Source organism: Macrotis lagotis, chromosome 8 (genome assembly GCF_037893015.1).
Source record: "Macrotis lagotis isolate mMagLag1 chromosome 8, bilby.v1.9.chrom.fasta, whole genome shotgun sequence".
In the NCBI taxonomy this organism is placed as follows: Eukaryota; Metazoa; Chordata; class Mammalia; order Peramelemorphia; family Peramelidae; genus Macrotis; species Macrotis lagotis.
The window spans coordinates 36,051,929-36,072,698 of record NC_133665.1 but is presented as its reverse complement, the minus strand read 5'-3'; the positions used below and the strand labels follow the sequence as shown (position 1 = coordinate 36,072,698).

The following is a 20,770-nucleotide window of genomic DNA, read 5'->3' as shown; positions in this document are numbered from 1 at the left end:
CCAGGGTCACATAGCTAATAAGTGTCAAGTGCCTGAAATCAGATTTGAACTTAGCTTCTCCTGACCCCAGGACAAGTGCTCTATCTACTGTATATATATAAAAAAATTCTCTAATTATAGAACTTTTCTATACGAAAACTTCATACTTCTCAAAGTTATTGTGGGCAAAGTGTGAGTTTTTTTTATCTAAGAGAAGCTTTGTAGACAAAGCATAGAAAAGGAAAGATATATGCTGGACATTCCTTATTTAGAGGAATTGTTTCCCTTTAATATCTTAAGAGGAAATTCTGAGTGTTTGAATCTTACACACACACACACACACACACACACACACACACACACACAAAATACAACACAAACTAGCACAGGATATTGCAAAATGTGAAAAATGGGTCCTGTTAAAACTCAACACTGCCCAAGGCTAAGAGGAAAGAATCTTTTTTGAGTTTCAGTCAAGATACAGATGTTGTCACTTGACTTGTTCAACTCTTCTCTCTGCCTTCCTTCCCTCCATCTCTCAAACATTTGATAGTTTTAGATCAGTCTTCATGAAAAAATACAATATTCTACTCAGATCATGTAGTCTTGGAACATTAGTTTAATTCTTACCCTTTGTCTTGAAAAAGAAATTCAGTTTTTCCCCCCAAGTCCTCAAACAATGTAAAAAGAAAAAAAGTTGATTGCAAACTATTTTAAATTGTAAAAACAATTGTAATTTAAATATGCATTTGTATACCTATCTAAATGTCCTAATTTATCACCAGACACACAAAGTTCATATAATGAATTCTTTTTGTTAGTCTTTTATGGTATGTGATACATAGGTTTATCATTGTATCATCTTCCAGTTCTGGCTACATAGTAGATACCATGTGCTGAAATGCTTTTTCATTGATTTAAAAACCAAGATTTCACATCGTTTTTGAACAAAATACATGACATAACAACATACCCATATGCTCATCAAATGACAAGTATTTACAGCTACAGAGCCACAATTAACCAAAACAGATCCTGAAAAAATTCTTACCTGATTATTCTGAAGTTACAGTGAAAACCTGCTCTTTTTTCCTATGTTGAATATGTTCCTTTAGTCTGGTTAGTGAACTAAGTACCCAGACTCTTATCCTGCCCCACTTCCAGAAGGCCACAGAAATGGCTCTACTCCAGGACCCATATTATGTGTCAATTACATTTTATATATCCTCAAAGAGGAATAGTGGCTATTTTGAAATCATCTATAATCATTTGGGGTTGAGTCTAAAAAAAGGAAAGGAAAGGTAAGAAGATTTTGTACTGATTTATTATGGAATGATAGTTATGAATAGTTTTGTTGTTTTTTCCAATCCTATTATCCTGAGTTGGATTATGTCAGCATTTAGGGCTAGCTGCCAACTTTGCAAGGTGAAATAGTTTGCTAATTTCCTTAAATGTTTTCAGTGATGCCCATGGTAGCAGTTAGTCACTTGTTCTATCGATCTGTCCTCCCTTAAGTGGCTCCTGGTTAAGAGGGCCTTTTTATGATTGTCTGCAGTGTGACTTGAGATAGTTTTATCAGCCAGAACGTGCCAGTTGCCAGCAGCTGGAGTCTGTGTGCTTGTATGAAATAATTTATTCATGCAGGATAATGCTCCTTAACATTTAACAGGTAATGAACGTGACATAAATTTCCTTCTTGCTTTTAATTTTTCCCTTTCCTCTTCTAATGTGCAAACAGGCAGCTCTGGTACTCTAAATAATAAGTAATTTTTGGCCATCTGTCAAAAGGAAATTTCAATACAAATTTAAATTAATGGTGCCTGAAATTTTTTATAGCTCCTCTAAAAGCCTCTAATGTGCAGAAAATTCTGAATCTGCTGGTAGTAATTAGTGTAGCATGTAATGAGGATGTGGGCAATGTTATACAGCCCCAGTGTAACATTTTGATATGGTAGCAAAATTTTGATTTATATGAGGTTGTGGATGAGTTTAATTGTGAGAGACATTTTAAAGTGTTTTCTTGACGACACAGATTATTAAACAGGGCAGATTTCAGAATAGCTCATAAAATGTAAATGTAGACATACTGTAAAATTCAGGTAATTAAGGTGCTTTACCTATTGATATAAAGTAAAAAAAAAAAGAAATTTACTTACATTTCAGTTACGTTGTTTTTTCCTTTTTTTTCCTTTATGGAAATTATGTAGTTACTAAACCAAGTATAATTAGTCATGTGTGTTGGCCAGTTCCTTTTTATCTATTTTCTTCTTGTATAACTTTTCTAACCCTTTTCTTACTATGACTTGGCTAGTTTTTAAAGCCCCCTTGAATCCTGGAAGGGTGCTGTAATTTAATTTTGATCCCCAGGAGAGAGCATGAAAATGAATTCAACTCCAGGAACACTACTGTGGGGGAATAAGAGTAATTTTAAATGACCATAAGAAACAAGAATGGTATGTTTTCATTATGGTGAAGATTTGAGGTGAAGAGAATTAGAACAAGGGTTCATTGCATCATTCTTTGTACTATGACAGGGCCCCCTAGTGATCAAGATTTAATCCCTTGTTCTGAGACAGCTGTCTCAGAAGCTGTCCATCAATCTAGACCCTGCCTCCATTTCTTAGTTTAAAAAGCTTAAAAACCACAGCACAGTGGTTTCTCCAGCTATAAACTGCCTTAGAGAGACTTAGTTCTTACCCCTTGATTAGATGGAACCTCATTGAGCCTCAACAAGCTTTAGTGCAGAAATATTGAACATGATGAGCAAAATACCCACTTTTTCCTTCCCTCACTTCTACCTAGGTTTTAGCTTTCCCCAAGGCATTGGAGATGTGAGGACAGGGCAAGATCAAGAACTTGCCAATTCCTAAAAGGCAGTAATTTCACAAAGTGATGTTGGACAGATTTCAGAAACTTCACACCTGTATGCTATAGTCCTTTGATCTTGAAAGACAGTAAGGGTCACTTGTTTTTTGTTACTTTGGTGACAGTTTTGGAATATGAATCAAAACAAGCATTAAAAAAGCAAAAAGCCAAGAGAATCTATCAAAGACAGAATAACAAACTTGTCAAGAGACATCAAAATGAAAATGTTCAGACCTTCCCTGCTTTTGGAGAGTGGGCCTGTTAAAATGATAATGAAGTTATCTAGCACATTTCAAGGGAGGAGAAATTTCCAGGAATTTTCCTCCTAGACAATTATTGAGAAATAATAGAAAAATATTTTTTGATGAAGTGTATATCTATCATAATACCTCCAGAACCTTCAAGAGACATCTTTATGTCCTAAGTGGAAGTTGTTGATTCATTCTCAGTCAATCTGACTTTCCATGACTCCTCCTGGGATTTTCTTGGCCAGAGGTATGGAGTAATTTGCCAATTCATTCTCCAACTCATTTTATAGGTGAGGAAACTGAGGCAAACAGAGTGCAGTGACCTGCCAAGGGTCAAACAGCAAGTGAGTATCTGAGGCCAGATTTGAACTCAGGAAGGTGAGCCTTTTTCACTCCAGGGCTAGCTGTCTGTCCACTATATCACCTAGCTGCCTTAAGAAAGTACTTGAATAATGTGTAAATGACTCAAACATAAATGAAATCTAACCTGGGGAATCTATTTCATAAATAGAAGTCCTTATAATTTCAGTAAAAATAAATGAGGGAAAACCATGGAGCTCAAATAACCCCAGTGTTGCAGGAGCTCTGAAGGAGGATTTTTAAGGTTGCAAAGATCTTAAGGATTGTGTTGGTCACTGTTGTGATACAGATAATGATATAAAAGCTGAGACCCAGACATATATAATGACTCTGGAAATATATGACCTGTGATTTGTTTGCTGAGGAATGTGTTGATAACATTCATATTAAAAAAAAGATACCTTACTATTCTTTGAACTTATGTCCTTTTTTAAAATTGAGAGTGATCTCTATCAGATGTGTGTCCATTAAGTGTGTGTGTATATACATATATTGGGAAAATTGTATATTGTACATACGTATATTGGGAAAATTTGATATCTTGATTAAAATTTAGTGAGACTTTTTAAAAAGTGATTACAGTTCACTCAAAGTAAAGCTTGAGTCAGGGGTTTGGGCACCAATTCTAAATTTGCATCTGAGGAACTTGTATGTTTACTGTATATAGATTAATAAGACAAGAAAAGATTGTTTTCTCTATTCCCTCCTCTTCCAGATTGAACTCTCTTAGTAGAGATTTATCCTGGAGGACAGAAGTAAAGCTTTGTTTACAAACAAATTGAAGTATATGCTATTAGTCTATATGACTACTTGAAGTGATATTAGAGTTTTAATTGGATTAACAGGAAAATTGCCTATTTTCCATAGTCTTGATAAGTTTTGTTTCTGTTGCTTTTTTGGGGGAGGGGTTGAGGGTGGTAGTGGAAGAGGGGAGGGTATGGAGTTCCAGGAATTATCTTCCTAGAAGATCATTAAAAAATAATAACAATATAATGCTTTGGAGAAGAATCTTATTCATAGTTTAAAAGGTAGCTTAATGATGTAACTTCTGTTCTTAGATATATATATATATATATATATATATATATATATATAAAATGATACTAAAATGATACTAGATCTCTTTAAACCCATCCAAGTACCTTCTATCATTACATGCCTCTTAAATTTTCCTTGTCCTTTAACAGTCTTATTTCTGGGAGGAGATGGCAGAGGCAAACAGGGTGGGGGAGTTGGGAGGTGGGAGGGAAAGGAGTGAAGTGGTGAGTGAAAAGATGGATTTCCTTCTGTTCCTTCTTCTCCTGCCTGCCTTTCCTTCCCAATTCAGATTTGAGACCAAAACTTTCTTTTTGACCATTTCATCTTGTGGCAGATGAGTGATGAAGAGAAATTAAATTTGGATTATTATAGAATGAGAAAAGAATGACATAAAAGTAGAATCCAAGGATATGAGAGTAGAGAAGTAAAGCAGTGAGAACAGTGGAAATAAAGGATTAAGACTGAGAATGAGTCAGAATGAGAGTAGAAGACTAAAGACTACTCAAACACAAATCTACCCAAGTTGAGAATTCTTTAGGCTCTCCAAGAATAAGAATTTTGCAATCCCATGTAAAATGGGTCCTTCTCTCTATTCCGAGTATTGACATTACTTTGAGAAAGGAAGGAAGATTTCAGACTTCTTTTGGAAATAGGCAGTTTATGGAATTTTAAATTCAGAAGTGCAAGGGCACCTTGGAGATTACTGAGCACAACTCCTTAATTTGACAATTGAGAAAGCAGAGTTTACTCTCTTAGTAATAAACAGTAGATTTTGTTTTTAAAAATTGCCCTCTCTTAATAGTTAACAAGCTAGTGTAATAATTAAAAAAGATCATATAAAATCATGTAAACTTATTTAATAACAACAATTAATAATAATAATAATAATAATAATAATAATAATAATAATAATAATAGTTGACATTAGTTTTTTTGGAGGTCTCCAAAGTACTTTAGACATTAGCTGACTTACTTTTTTTAATTGTTTTTTGAATTTTATAATTTCCACCCCAATCTTGCTTCCCTCCTCCCCACCCCCTACAGAAGGTAGTCTGATAATTTTTACATTGTTTCCATGCTATACATCGATCAAAATTGAAGGAAAAAATAAAAAATGAGACAGCAAAATTCCATAAGATACCTTTTTTTTTTTTTAAATCAAAGGTAATATGAGCTGGCTTGTTAAAGAAGCTTCATAAAGAGCTTCATGAGCCCCCTTGCCTCTGGCAGCCCTCTCTAGGCTTCCCTGAAGGAACATACCCCACTCTAACTCACTTTTGACAGTCTACAGACCCTGGCTGCAGCCTCTGGTCTGGCACTTTTGAGTGGTGTCCATAACCCTGGGACAAGGGGCTTTGGGCCTGAAAACACAGCTCCTTCCTTTGAAAATTGGGAATAATCACCCTTCTATCACCTCATGGGGAATGAGGAAAACACTGGATACAACCAGATTTGTGACTGAGGTTGGGAGTTGTTCAAACATAGTTCAGATCTGAATTTACAGTTTTTATAAATTGGAGAAAAACTAGATAACTAGATTGGAAAAACCACAGATTAAAATAGAACCAGGAGGAGACCTAGACTACAAGCAGGAGGCCCAGGAGAAAAGAAGTGTACCCAGCTCAAAGTACTTTAGTTTAATAGATTTTTTTAAAATCTTTAAGACCTGTGATTTCATTCCTTCTGCTGAGTTCTGTTCGCAATTTTGGAATCTTACAGAGTTGCCTGGAGGTAGGTACAGGGAGGATTGTACTATTGCTAGATGTCCCAGGCAAGACCTGAACCAAGGTGTTACTGACTCCAAGGCCTGCCTTTCATCTTCAGTTGTTAATTATTGCTTTCAGAGGGTAAAAAGATTTGTTTTTTATATGATAATATTTTATTGACCCATTCTTGGCTGTCATGTTATTTATAAATCATTATTTAAGATCAATTACTTTAGATCCCTTCCCCTACCCAGTTCAAACTAATAGATTGCTCATTTCCAGGGAAATCCTTTTTTTCTTTGTTTTTAAAAAGTTAGCAACAATTTCTACTTTTCTAGTTATTAGGCATTTCATCATTGCTTTATATAGTCTTTAAAATAAAGTGATCACAATGACAGGCCTAATTTAAAATAATTATTAGTGAGGATAAATAAAAAAGATGCACACAAATATAAATAAGTATATGTACACTGTTTATGTATATTTATGGTATACAGTATATTTTATATAATATATACATGTATAGTTTCCTTTTCTCTCTTTTCCTTTTTTTAATATATACACAATTTATTTAATTTTGTTTTATTATTCTTATTTGTCTTTTCACCCTTTTATCTTGCACATCAGGAATTTTAATATTTAGCTCTCTTGTTATCCACTAATTTCAAATACCTTCTTCCACCTTTGTTATAATTTGTGGCCTTAAGTGTTTTCTTGATTTCTCTTTCCCTTAGATTAGATATTCTTCTGAAACATTTTCATGTTGCTTAATTCAAATTCTTGAAATTGATTGCATTTATATTTTTAGATTTCTTTTTTTCCTTCCTTAAAATTTGACATTTCAACAGTATATAGTCATTTTCACTGAACCCATTTCTCTTGTCTTGCAGTTTAAAATCTTTATTCTTTTCTACACAAGGATTAAATGAGGAATAACAACTCTAATTGGGGAGGGAGGACAATAATCTCCTTTGTAGATAGCATTATCAGTAGGATTAAGCAATGCCTTTGGGTACCCCTGAAAAACTTAAGAAATAGGCAAGAAAAAAGGAAATATTAGAAGGAAGATGAGGCAGAAGATAAAATATATGACTATATAGAAAAGACCTTGTATGATTTACATTTAATGTATAATTTCTCATCTTAATGACATTGTGTAAAATACTTATATCACCAATAGTTGCTTTGGATCACATAAGAAGTGCTGAAAGGGACTAATTTAAAGGTTTTAAATCTTTTCTATAATAATTTCCTCTGTGCTATATGAGGAAAAAGAGTTTGGCCTGCTGGTTCATTTTTTTTCTGTCTTGTTTGAGAAAAAGCTTGATTTGGAGTGTATCCTGGCTCTGTTTGCCTTCTCAAGTATTCCTTAGCCAGCAGCATGATATTGGGAAAATTAATTAACTTCCATGAGCTTTGATTTCCTCTTCTGTGAATGGGGGATCAATCTCACAGTATTTTTGTTAAGATAAAATTTTACAGTGTATGTAAAGTATTTTGTAAATCTCAAATATATTGTAGAAATTCTAGCTACATAAAGGTCCTGGGTTCAAGTTTTAGTTCTGATGCCTCACTACCATTCAGACCTTTGACTTAACTTCCCTGGACCTCCATTACCTTAGCTTTCAAGAAAGGAGGCTTGAGGATCTCTCTTCTGAGGTTCTTTCTAAATCTATGATCTTATAGTTATTATTATTGTATACTATTATAATCTTATATATTCTATGATTTTGTTATTACTGTTACTGATGGTTTAAGTCCCATTTTTGTCACTCAATTCTTTGTCTTTTATGTTTTTATTAAACTACTGAATGATCCTATGTGTCTTGGACTGGCTATAAAATAAGAACCCCAAATCTCTATTCACTTAAATTGTTAACGCTTAACCTATAAAGGATATATTCATTGATTGCATTTAGAAACACACTGCTTATAATTGTACCTTATTTAGCTTTATAAAGTAGATATTATAACAACTGAAAGACTTTGTATAAACTGGATTATTTCTCATGTATATACACATAGATCCTGTATCTTATCTCTGATGTGAAACTCCCTCTGGGCAGCTTATCTCAGGCTCAGACAGGGTCTGAGAGAATTCCCTAAGGTCCCAGAGGAAGGACTCCCTTTCTAATAACTCTGCTTCTTAGGCATGGTCATAAATGAAATAAAATTAAAGCAGCAGAGTTTTCTTACCAGTTAGAAAAGTATATTAGGACCAACATTTTCCCTGACTGAGGGGACCCCCCCCCCCCCCCGACCTGATTTACTTCAGCCTTCTGATTTCAATTAATATCCTCCAACTATAGGTATTTTCCCTCAGGGTTGGTCCAGAGCTCTCTTCCTCTATATATACTACTCACTTGATGAACTCCTCAACTCCCTTGGACTTAATGACCATCTCTAGGCTCATGATTCTCAGATCTGTTTTTCCTGACCCAGTTTCTCTACTGATCTCCAGTCTTGCATTTGCAGCTTCCTCTCAGACTATATATTCTATATTGGAAGTCTGCAGGACATCTTAAACTCAGTATGTCTAAAACATTCTGTTTTGCCCCTACATCTTCACCCCAACTAGAACCCCCCCTCAGCTGCCTTCCCTTTCACAACCTATGTGTCCTTCTAGATTCCTCACTATCTCTCCCTGCCCCAAATCCAACTTGTTGGAGCTTATTTTATGGCCCATCCCTCATATATGCCCCCAATCTCTTCTGGCACTTTTGCCACTCTAGTGTAGATGCTGTATCACTCCATGCCTGGACTTCTGTTCTAGCCTGTTAGGGGACTGTCTGCCTCCATTCAGCCTCTAAAAGTGCAGACCAGACCTTCTCACACATACAGAGTCACCACTGCCAACCCCCTTCTAACTTTCTGGGCTTCTCACATCTTACAACCTGACTGACAAGTATCTTCAGGCCATCTCTCAGCTCTTTGCCTTTTCTTTCCTTGACACTCATGCTAGAAACACTTCCTCCTTTCTGCCTACAGACCTCCCTGGCTTCCTGTAAGCCCCAATCACATACCATCTTCCTTCTCACTTTAAAAAATTTTTACTTCCACAATTCTTTCTAATTATTGTCTTATTTATCTTATGTGTAGCTTCCTTTGTCTATGTGTTGTCTTCTCCCTCCCCCTCCTTCCTCCCCAAATAGATAGCATACTCCTTGAGTATAAAACTGTCTTTTACCTTTTCCTTCCCCCTTCCTTCCTTCCTTCCTTCCTTCCTTCCTTCCTTCCTTCCTTCCTTCCTTCCTTCCTTCCTTCCTTCCTTCTTTTTTGTCCTGCAGTGCTTGGCATATAGTAGGGACTTAGTAAGTATTTATTGATTTATGAGATTGACACAATTTAGCTGACTTGGGAATATAAAAGGTTCCCACTATAAGCATTCAGTGTGTTTCAGATTTGGGGGGGGGGGGCTGCATTCTGAGACCAAGGGAGTCCCATATCCTGATGATGTCCTGGAGATGAGATGGGTCTACCAAGCTGGAGAAGTCAAGTACCATGATGTTATAGCCATATATCTTTGCTATGTTTAGACCAAGGCAGCCACCTTTGTTCAGTGACTCTAGAGGGCCTAATATTGTCTTAATATTGAATCTGAATTAAGAGGGCATAGAGGTTTGAGCAACTACAACAAAAAGCCTATTTGAATCTCAGTCTTTTTCTTCCTGTTATTAAATTGTCTTTGATAGGAATTGTCAGAATCCATTTGATGAGGCCAGATATTTTCTACTCATGAACATAAGTTTTTAGAATTGCAGATAAAATTTATTTACAGAGAACTTGAATATATAAAGGTTGTTTTACAGTTTTCTCATGTCAAGTAAGGAGTTTCCTTTTAGGATTTAGCATAGTAGTAGATGCTTCTACTTAAGGCAGGCTGTTGATATGGGGGAAAAAACATTGCCTTTGGCATTATAGTATCTGGGGTAAAACCCTGCTTTTGTTGTTGACTTTGTAATCAGTTGCTTCCCCTTCTCTGCTCCTTAACTGAGGATTAAAGGAGTTTGTACTAGATGGTCTCTGAGGCTTTTTTTATACATCTAAATTCTATAAATTCTATAAACCTGTTTATAAATACACTAAGACCTTGATGATCTGGAGACTTGCTTTCTAGTATCTAAAGTATATATTGTAATGTCTTAGCCTGGAAATAAGAAATTAAAAGAAAGAAAATGTCTAATGGCAAAAAAAATTATAATCATTAAGTAGTAGTGGATAAAAGCAGAGAAGAGCTAAATATCTCTAGATGATTGATGTCTATTCTAGGAACATGAGCTTTTAACTATAGAAGGGACCTTAGACACCAAGGTCCAACTTCCATTTTACAGAGTGGCAAACTGAGGCCCAATGAATTGACTTGTTTGAGGTCATATACCTTGGGATTGATGAGAGAAAAAGACAGGAGAGATAAGAAGGAACAAGGACAAAGAAAGGAACGGGTGGAGGATAGCAGAGACATTGTTGCCAATATCTGCAACAAAGGCAAAGGATTTGAAGGCCACAGCACCATTATTAGATGAAATAGCAGAGACTGGAGAAGATGAGAAGCGATGATGATGCTGAGTAGTAGAGTTGCTTTGAGAATGGAGAAATGAGATGGATTAACAACTCTTAGTGGGTTAAGTCATTCTGTAACTTTTAAAGGTATAAATGCAGATAACCTGTACCTCTATTGTGTGTACTTTTTCACTTATTTTTAAGTCTTTATTTTATTTTTCCAATTGCATGTTATGAAAGTTTTTCAACATTCATCCATATGTATATTCCATAATTTTCTTCCACCCACCCTTCTCCCCTCAGCAGCGAACAATCTAGTGAATATTGTTTGTGTACCTGTCTGTTTAACATGTTTATATATTAGTCATTTTCTATATGAGGAATTAGGACTAAAAGAAAAGAAAGAAAACCCATGGTTTAGGAAGGGGAAAAATGAGGGAAATTTTGAAAAAGTGAACAAAGTGTTCATTCAGATTTTGAACTTTTTTTTTGGTTTTGTTTTGTTTTTTTCATCTGGATGTGGATAATAGGTCTCCCAGGGTCATCCTAGCTCTTTGAATTTCTGAGAGAAACTCATCCATCAAAGCTGGGCAACTCACAGTGCTGCTGTTAATGTGTACAATGTTCTCTTGGTTCTACTCCCTTTGCTCAGCTTCATTTCCTGTAGTTCTTTCCATGCTTCTCTAGAGTCTAATCATTCGTGGTTTCTTAGAGAACAATAACATTCCATTACATTCATATACCATAACTTGTTTAGCCATTCCCCAATTGATGGGTATCCTTTTAATTTCCAATTTTTTGCCACTCCAAAAACAGCTGCTATGGATATTTTGGAATATTTGGGACTTTCCCCACTTCTTATGATTTCTTTTGGATATAGGCCTAATATTGGTATTACTGAGTCAAAGGATATGATCAGTTTTATTGCTATTTGGGCATAGTTCTATATTGCTCTCCAGAATCGTTGACTGAATTCACAACTCTACCAACAGTGCATTAACGTACCAATCCTTCCACAACCTCTCCAACATTGTTTCCCCTTTTCATCATCTTGACCCATCTGATAGATGTAAGGGAGTACCTCATAGTTATTTTGATTTGCATTTCTCTGATCAGTAATGATTTGGAGCATTTTTCATGTGATTATTATATACAGCTTTAATTTCTTCGCTTGAAAACTGCCTGTTATATCCTTTGACTATCAATTATAACCTTATTAATTTGACTCAGTTCTCTTTATATTTAGAAATAAGACTTTTATCAGAATACCTGGCTGTGAAAATTGTTTCCCAACTTTCTGTTTTCCTTCTAATCCTAGCATCATTTTTTTTTTTAAACTTTAATGTGGTCAAGATAATCCATTTTGCAATTTTTATAATGTACTTTATTTCTTGGTTTTAGACATGAATTTCTCCCCTTTCCATAGGTTCAACAGATAAGAGTATTTCTTATCTATTAATTGATATATGGTACATCCTTTATGTCTAAATCCTGAATCCATTTAGACCTTATTTTAGTATAGGGTGTGAGATGTGGATCTATGTCTAGTTTTCACCATACTATTTTCCAGTTTTCCCAATAATTTTTGTTGAATTGTGAGTTCTTATCCCAGAAGCTAATGTCTATGGGTTTGTCAAAGAATAGATTTTCTGTGGTCATTTAATATTTTTTATTTTTTTAACCTATCCTAATCCACCAGCCTGACCTTTGTTGCTCCAGATGAATTTTGTTACTATTTTTTCTAGTTCTGTAATATTGTTGTTTGGTAGTTCAATTTTTTTTCTTTAGGCAGTGGGGGTTAAGTGACTTGCCCAAGGTCACACAGCTAGGTGTTATTAAGTATCAGAGGCTGGATTTGAACTCAGGTCCTCTGACTCCAGGACCAGTACTCTATCCCCTGCACCACCTAGCTGCCCCTTGGTAGTTTGATTAGTATAGCACTAAATAAATAATTTAATTTGGATAGAATTGTCATTTTTATTATATTAGCTCAACCTAATCATGAGCTATTGACATTTTTCCAATTGTTTAGATATGACTTTATTTGTCTGAAAAATGTTTTGTAATTGTGTTCATTCAGTTTTTGGTTTGCCTTGGGAGGTAGATTTCCAAATATTTTATGTTGTCTGCAGTTACTTTAAATGGAATTTCTCTATCTTTTGTCTTTGGACTTTGTTGTGTATATAAATACTGATGATTTATGTGGGTTTATTTTATATCCTGCAACTTTGCTGAGTTGTTAATTATTTCAAGTATTTTTTTAGATGATTTTCTTGGGTTCTCTAAGTATACCGTCATATCATCTGCAAGGTGTGAAAGTTTTGCTTCCTCATTGCCAATTCTAATTTCTTCATTTTTTTTCTTCCCTTATTGATAAAGCTAACATTTCTAATCATGTACTGAATAGTAATGGTGATAATGGGCATCCTTGTTTCACTAATTCTGATATTATTGGAAATGCTCTTAACTTATCCCCATTACATACAATATTGGTTGATGTTTTAGATAAATACTGGTTATTATTTTTAAGGAAAATTCCATTTATTCCTGTTCTCTCTCTCTCTAGTGTTTTTTTTTAATAGGAATGGATGTTATATTTTGTCAAAGGTTTTTCCAGCAACTATTGAGATAATCATATGATTTCTACTGGTTTTGTTATTGATGTGTTCATTGTTTTCTTAATATTGGACCATCCCTGCCTATCTGGTATAAATCCTACCTGTTTATGATGTATTATCCTAGCAATAATTTCCTGTAACCTCTTTACTAAAATTTTATTTACTATTTTTGCATCAATGTTCTTTGGGGAGATTGGTCTGCAATTTTCTTTGTCTATTTTTGATTCTTCTTAAGGTTTAAGTATCGGTACCTTAGTGTCATAAAAGGAATTTGACAGAACTCATCCTATTTTTTATATAGAATTGGAATTAATTGTTCCTTAAACATTTGGTAGAAATCACTTGTAAATCTATCTGGACCTGGAGACTTTCTTTGGGAGCTTATTGATGACTTCTTCAATTTTTTTCCCCCGAAATGGGGTTAAGTATTTTAATTCTTCTGTTAATCTGGTTAATTTGTATTTTTGGAAATATTCATCCATTTTATTCAGGTTGTCTAATTTATTGGCATACAGTTGGGCAAAATAGCTCCCAATTATCTCTTTCATTTTCTCCTCATTGGTGGTGAGTTCACCCTTTTAATTTTTGATACTGGTAATTTGATATTTTCTTTCTTTTTTAAATTAGATTAACCAATGGTTTATCTACTTTTTTTTCATAAAACCAACTCTTAGTTTTATTTATTAGATCAATGGTTTTCTTGCTTTCAGCTACATGATTTTCAGAATTTTCAATTTGGTATTTAGAGATCTGCAATTTGTTCTTTTTCCAGCTGTTTTAGTTGCATACTTAATCATTGATCTCCTCTTTCTATTTTATAAATTTAAACATCTAGAGATATAAAATTTCCCCTAAAATTGCTTTGGCTGCATCCCATAAATTTTGTTTTTATGTCTCATTGTTATCATTTTCTTAGATGAAATGATTATTTCTATGATTTGTTGTTTGATCCACTCATTCTTTAAAATTGTTAGTTAGTTTCCAATTAATTTTTAGTTTATTTTTCCATGGCCCTTTATTACAGGTAATTTTTATTGCATCATGGTCTGAAAAGTATGCATTAATTACTCTGCCTTTTATGCCTTTGAGTGTAAGGTTTTTATGCCTTAGTACATGGTCAATTTTGGTATGCCATGTACTGCAGAGAAAAAGATATATTCTTTTCTATTCCCATTTTGTTTTCTCCAGAGGACTATCATATCTAAGTTTTCTAAGATTTTATTCACTTTCTTAAATTGCTTCTTGTTTATTTTGTGGTTAGACTTATCTAGTTCTGAATAGGAGAAGTTGAGGTCTCCCCCCCCCCCACTATTATAGTTTTGCTTTCTATGTCTCCTTGTAAGTCATTCAGCTTCTTCTCTAAGAATTTGGATATTATACCACTGGTGCATATATGTTTAATAATGATATAAATTCTTTGCCTATGGTACCTCTTAAGAAAATGTGGTTTCCTTTCTTATCGCTTTTAATGAGATCTATATTTGCTTTTGCTTTGCCTAAGATCAAGATTGCTATCCTTGACTTCTGCTGAAGCCTAATATGTTTTACCTCCAGTCTTACTTTTACCCTGTGTTTATCTCTCTGTTCCAAATCTGTTTCTTGTAAACAACATATTGTAGTATTCTGGTTTTTAGTCCATTATGATATCCACTTCCATTTTATGGGAGAGTTCATCCCATTCACATTTACAATTAAGACTACTAATTCTGAATTTTCCCTCCATGTTATCTTTCCCCATTTATACTTTTCCATTTCCTTTCTTCTTTTCCTCCTCACCAATGTCTTGCTTTCTTTCCCCTTTAACTTTCAGTTTACTTTCACTTACACCTCCCCTTCCCTTTCATCAGTCCTTTCTCCCCCCCCCCCCCCCCCAAACACTTGCCAATAGGGTAGAATAGATTATTTTTATTTAGTTTTTGCAAGGCAGTGGGATTAAGTGGCTTGCCCAAGGCCACACAGCTAGGTAATTATTAAGTGTCTGAGGCTGGATTTTAACTCAGGTACTCCTGACTCCAGGGCAGGTGCTCTATCCACTGTGTCACCTAGCTGCCCCCTAGAATAGATTTTTAAACCCATTTGGGAATGACTGTTATTCCCTTTTCTCTGGGCCAAATCTATTGAGTGGGATTTACTGTGTTCAAACCCTCCCTTCTTTTCCTCTATAGTAATAGGGCTTTATGCTTCTTCACCTCATATTATTTATCCACTAATATCTATTCTTTTCTTAGTGTAGTCTTTTTTTTTTTATTGTTTTAACCCTCTCTTATACTTGGATCCTCTTTGTCAAAATATGCTCCTTTTATCTGACCTGCTTTTTTATCTGACCTGCTATTTTATTCTCAAAGGTTATTTGACTGATGGCTTATTGATAAGCAGCATTGCCATATAGTCACTAAGTACCCTCTCTTCTTCTGTTTCATTAGAAATACATTTTTCAGGAATCATGAATCACATCAAGTTATTATCACTTTATTCCTTACCCCCCTTTCAAGTACCCTATGTGGACAATATTGTATGCATTTGGCAACAAAATCTTGGAAAAGTATATGTTTTGGAAAGATTTCCATCTCCTAAGCATTTAAAATAAAAACATTGAAGAGTAAACCTTTCATTATCTTGAATCCTCATTTATCCTGAAGAATGTGTTGTTGAGTTCTTAGAAAATGGTAAATATCACTCACTATTTGTTTTTGAACAGGCTTCTGGAAGAGATAAGCTATGGCTAATTAAGACCTTTGAAAAGGGCTCACATAACAGTAGCAGCTTCTTCCATCTCTACCTTTGATTTCCTGTGTCCAGGGGCTTCTCCTTCAGACTCGGCTCAATCTGTATAGTTTAGGGCAAGTCATTTAGCCTCTCCAGGAATAGATTTAGGCTGGGGCAAAGAATATAATGGGAAAGAGAAAGGAATAAGTATTTACACAGAACCTACTGTGTGCCACTGGACATTGCAAAGTACCTTATAAATATTACTTCGTTTAGTCCTCACACAGTCTTGTGAGTTGGGGTGCTATTATGATTCCCATTTTGCAGTTGAGAAAACTGAGGGGAATGGAGGTGAAGTGACTTGATCAAGGTCACATATCTAGATTTAAACTTGGATCTTACTGGCACCAAGCCCCACACTATCCAGTGTACCAGGAGCTGCATCTTATTTATGTCTTTAAAAAGAAAGTAGGTCAAGAAAGTTCATATGCCAAACTAGATTATGTTCCTTTGCTTGGTACATGAAAATCTGGTTAACAAAGAAGAGACCCTGTTGTGTATGTACAGGGTACTAAAAGGCTCCTCACATATCCTAGGTCATTTGCCACCCTCATCTTGGTGACCCAGTCCTGGAAGAATAGACTGTGCAGTCAAGTCAAGCAAAGGCGTCTGACGTTGCTGTAATACGGCTCAGTTAAACAGTCCAGGATGAATCCTTAAAAGGCAGTTGCCATCCATGGTTATTGATACTTTTGCACCCTTTGAGAGTCACCTAGAGATCAGTTTTTAAAAATCAGAAAACCAAATTGTGGCTCAGCACACACGAGGTCCTAAAAAATACTGCAGTCTTGTGATAGTTGAGACTTTGGGAAATTGGAGCCTTAGTAAGGAACCTCTGCAAAGTGCAGTCCACAGTGTTAACAGTTAGGGAGAGAATTCATGGTGTGGAGTCAGAAAGAACTGAGTTCAAATTGGGGTCTCTGATACTGTGTGATCTTAGGCAAGTTATTTAACTTCTGCTTCATTTTAACACAAATATAGATAATACTATCAGCTGCTTCCCAGGGTTGTTGTGAGGAAAAAGATTTTTGTAAAAAGTTTTGCAAAAGCACCCTATGAATCATTAGTTATAATGATAATGAATCATAACTTTATATAATTACATGAGGTTTTTTGTTATTTTCATTTGTGTCCTGACTATTCATGACTCCTTTTTGAGGTTTTCTTGGCAAAGATACTAGAGTGATTTGCCATTTCCTTCTCCATTTTAATGAAACTGAGATAAATACACAACCTGCCCAGGTCACACAGCTCGTAAGTTTCTAAGGTCGGTTTTGAACTCTGATCTTCTTGATTCCAGACCCAGCACTGTGCCACCTAACTGTCTGACTGGCATAAGGCAATGACAGTTAAATGATCTAAGTCTTTTCTTCCCTCTCTGGTGGTTCATGGATCCCAATTTTTAAGGTTTATCTAGAAGCATGCAACCAGAATCCAAGATGGATATGCATATCAAGGAATGCAGAGGCTGTGGAGACAATTGGTGTTTGGCCTGGGTAGCAGCTTATAAGCACTCTTCCCTGAATCCAGCTCAGGGAGCCGGCTGCTTGAGATGGAGTGTGGAGCTCTCATAGGTAAAGGGAGGCTGAGGTTGTCATGGCTCTCCTGGGATCCATCCATCACCCTCTTCTTTGGGGGGGCAGCCTGTGGTACATGCTTCGGAGACTTGGGGTCTTCTTGATAACACAAATATCTGAAAGTCCTGAAGCCCAAATTCTTCAAGATACTCTGTACAGTTTTTGATGATTATTAAAGAAATGGCACTCTCCTTATAACTTAGGTGAATTTAGGGCAACAGGAAAAAAAAGTTAGATATCAGATTGTAAAGCTCATTCAGGGCAGGCACTGTCTTTGTTTTGATATGTATTTATATCCCCCAGTGCTTAACAGTGTCTGTCCCACATTAGGTATTTTAATGTTTTTTGATTAATTGACTTAGAAATGGAAGGGATCTGAAGGTCCCCTAGGATGTGCTAAGTTTTCTTATGGCATAAGAGAGTACTGGGGAGCTCTGGTAGTCAGAAGTTTGATTGTTAACTACTGCTTAGGATTTTGGAGAAGTAACTCAAATGCTTTAAGGCTCATTTTTCTCCTGGGTCACCTCTTGCCTTCTTAAGATTAGATTTGTTGAGAGAATTCAGTGAGATGATCTGCTGGAAAGGTCTGTGAAGTGTTCAATTAAGCCATTGGATTCCTCAAAAACAGGAAATTATAAATAGTGTTTTTTTGAAGAATATAGTGTTTTATGAATCAGTGATTTAGGAAGAACTTCTGCTAGGCCTTGAAGTCCTGGCAATGTTATTACCTTCCATACTAGGTTTTCTTTAGTCCCCTTCCCTATGGAGAATGAAGTTAACCATAAGATCAGACTTGGCAATAATAGTTGTAAAATAAAAAAAACAAGTGGAACTAGTTGCCAACTATTAGTGCAATGACTCTGTAAATGTGTGTGTGTGTGCGTGCGCGTGCGTTTGTGCATGGTAGACATTTTTAACTGCTAAAGAAGGGGTTATAATGCAATAAAAACTAGTTTAAAAATCATGTATCCAAACTGAAGAAGTATTAATGAATAAATAAACTGATAATGTGTTGTATGCCTGCCTGCCAGGTGGAATTAGATAATGTAAAGATATCCATAGTCAGTAAAAATGCAGGGAAGGAATGCTTATCCCAAAATATTTACAGTACAAATCTTTCTTATTATCTCATTTATATTTTTAAAAACTCCCCTTAAAGGGAAGAAAAATTACAGGATTTGAGAGAGATACTGGCAATACTAATCAGAATTATGCAATAAAATTCTATATGCACTATTTAGCCATTGATTCATCAAATTTGTTATATTTAAAAATCTAAATATCAAGTAAATTTTATGTATTACATAAGATAGTCTAATTTTTTTTCATGTTTGATATATGTTACTTCACATAAGACTACATTGAAATCTAAAGATATGTGTAAAAACATCACTTGAGAGAGGCAATGGTGTTTAAGAATCTGACCACGCTCCACCTGCCATTAATCTGGCTGGGATCTTGGGAAAGAAAGGATAAGAGTTGTATGAATTTGAACAAATTATGTAAATTTGTTTTTTTCCTGTCCCTGAAATGAATGGGTTAGCTTTGATGACCTATATATAGGGTTCCTTGTAACTCAAAAAGTTTAGTGTTAGTTGTTTAATTTTATTATATAAATATTTCCTCTAATCCAAACTCTCTTGGAAAGGGATATTCAAGGGAAGGGAAAAGTATTGTAAGCTAAAAACTTTTCTTCTTAGGATAATGTGAAGATTTAAATTTTCAGCAATTAAGTTGTCGATGTCGTTGACTTGATAAATTCAGTTGACTGAATGAATTTAGTATTTGGAGGGATAGTTCTACATTTAAATTACACTTCTCATGCATTTAATTATTATCTCTGCCTCCTCTCCTGAGTGGTGACATGAGAGATAAAACAAAGCATGCAGCATTATATATATTTTGCTTTAAATAGATTTGTTTACACCCATGTTTTGATATTTTGGGGAACCTTATCAAAGTATAATTAGGAACTTTTGTTCTGTTGTCTTATGATACAGTAATTGGTTTAGTATTAATTGATATCTGCCTCTGGGTATGTAAACTGTGTGGGATGTAACAAGTCCCCTAATTCTAGAAAATGTGTTGTAATTGTTTATTTGTGGAACAGATGAATAAATATCTTTGGGGCATAGCTGGTCCTCAGGTGGTAAACATGAATGGATTAATGATGTGATTGGGGAAGACATGCTTGCTTGTTGCAGTCTCGTCCAATGGCTGTCTTCTGAAGCAGAACAAATATTAATTAGCAGGACCTTGCTTGTTGTCTTGGTTGGTCTGGCCAAGCTGACTTGGACAAGATTCCCTCTTCTCCCTCCTAACCATCCTCTTTAAGATAAGCTACTGAGTTGTTGGATAAATTTAATTCAGATGATGAAGCTTTTTAATTTCTTAGCTTGACACAATTTAATTTTTTGCAAAAAAGCAAGAAATTTACGTCAGCTTCTTCATTGTTTTCAGCATTCCTCCCCCTTTTTATGTATGAGATCATCATTTTAAGTGCCCAAATAAAGTTTTATGTAACTATGATTATTGGGACTTGTATTTCAAGGACTTTAACCTCACAGTTAAGAAAGTTTCCCTTTTTTTCCCCTTTAGCCAAAGGATTTTTATTATTGTATCTTTGTTCTCTCACCCAGGTCCGCCATACAGTTATCCCATCACTCAAAGTACAGATTTCTGGATAATTCATCCTTCTGAACTTGCCTGCCTGGTGAATTTCTGCCAGACTTAGCAGTGTCCAACTTCTATTTTAATTCGTGGAATTTTTGAGTAACTTAAATTTTTTTTCTCCTTCCAGATGCTTTCTTCCCTCAGGGGGCAACCACTTACATGGGTTGTAATTTCCAACCTGAGCAGTCATATCTAATTATTACCATAGCAACAGGCTATGATGTTAGTTGTACAGGGTTATGACTTAATGGTACAGAATAGAAAGAGGAAGTTCTACGAGGGTTGAGGACAGCTTACCCAAACAAAATTTAATACAGGGTAAGAGGGCTAGATTAGAATGATGGCTCATCTTGAAGGATGAAGGGTCACTTAGGTGAGCAATGTATGTACATTTTGTAAAAACAATCTATACAGTTAAAATACACATTGCTTCCTATGCT

General features: G+C 35.2%; 1 protein-coding gene across 10 annotated transcripts in view; it reads left to right on the top strand.

The window, feature by feature from the left end:
• The window catches only part of LOC141495403 (transducin-like enhancer protein 4), a 165,105-nt gene that overhangs the window by 77,356 nt on the left and 66,979 nt on the right, over positions 1-20,770 (top strand). For 7 of the 10 annotated variants that reach the window (XR_012470761.1, XM_074196690.1, XM_074196692.1 and 4 more), the window contains one exon: positions 3,383-3,436. The exons of the other annotated variants lie outside the window; for them this stretch is intronic. Coding sequence is in view for 6 of the 7 variants with exons in the window: in XM_074196690.1 (XP_074052791.1) it covers positions 3,383-3,436 (54 nt within the window). In the remaining variant the exon portion in view is untranslated. The remainder of the gene's footprint in view (positions 1-3,382; positions 3,437-20,770) is intronic. 10 annotated transcript variants of the gene reach the window in all.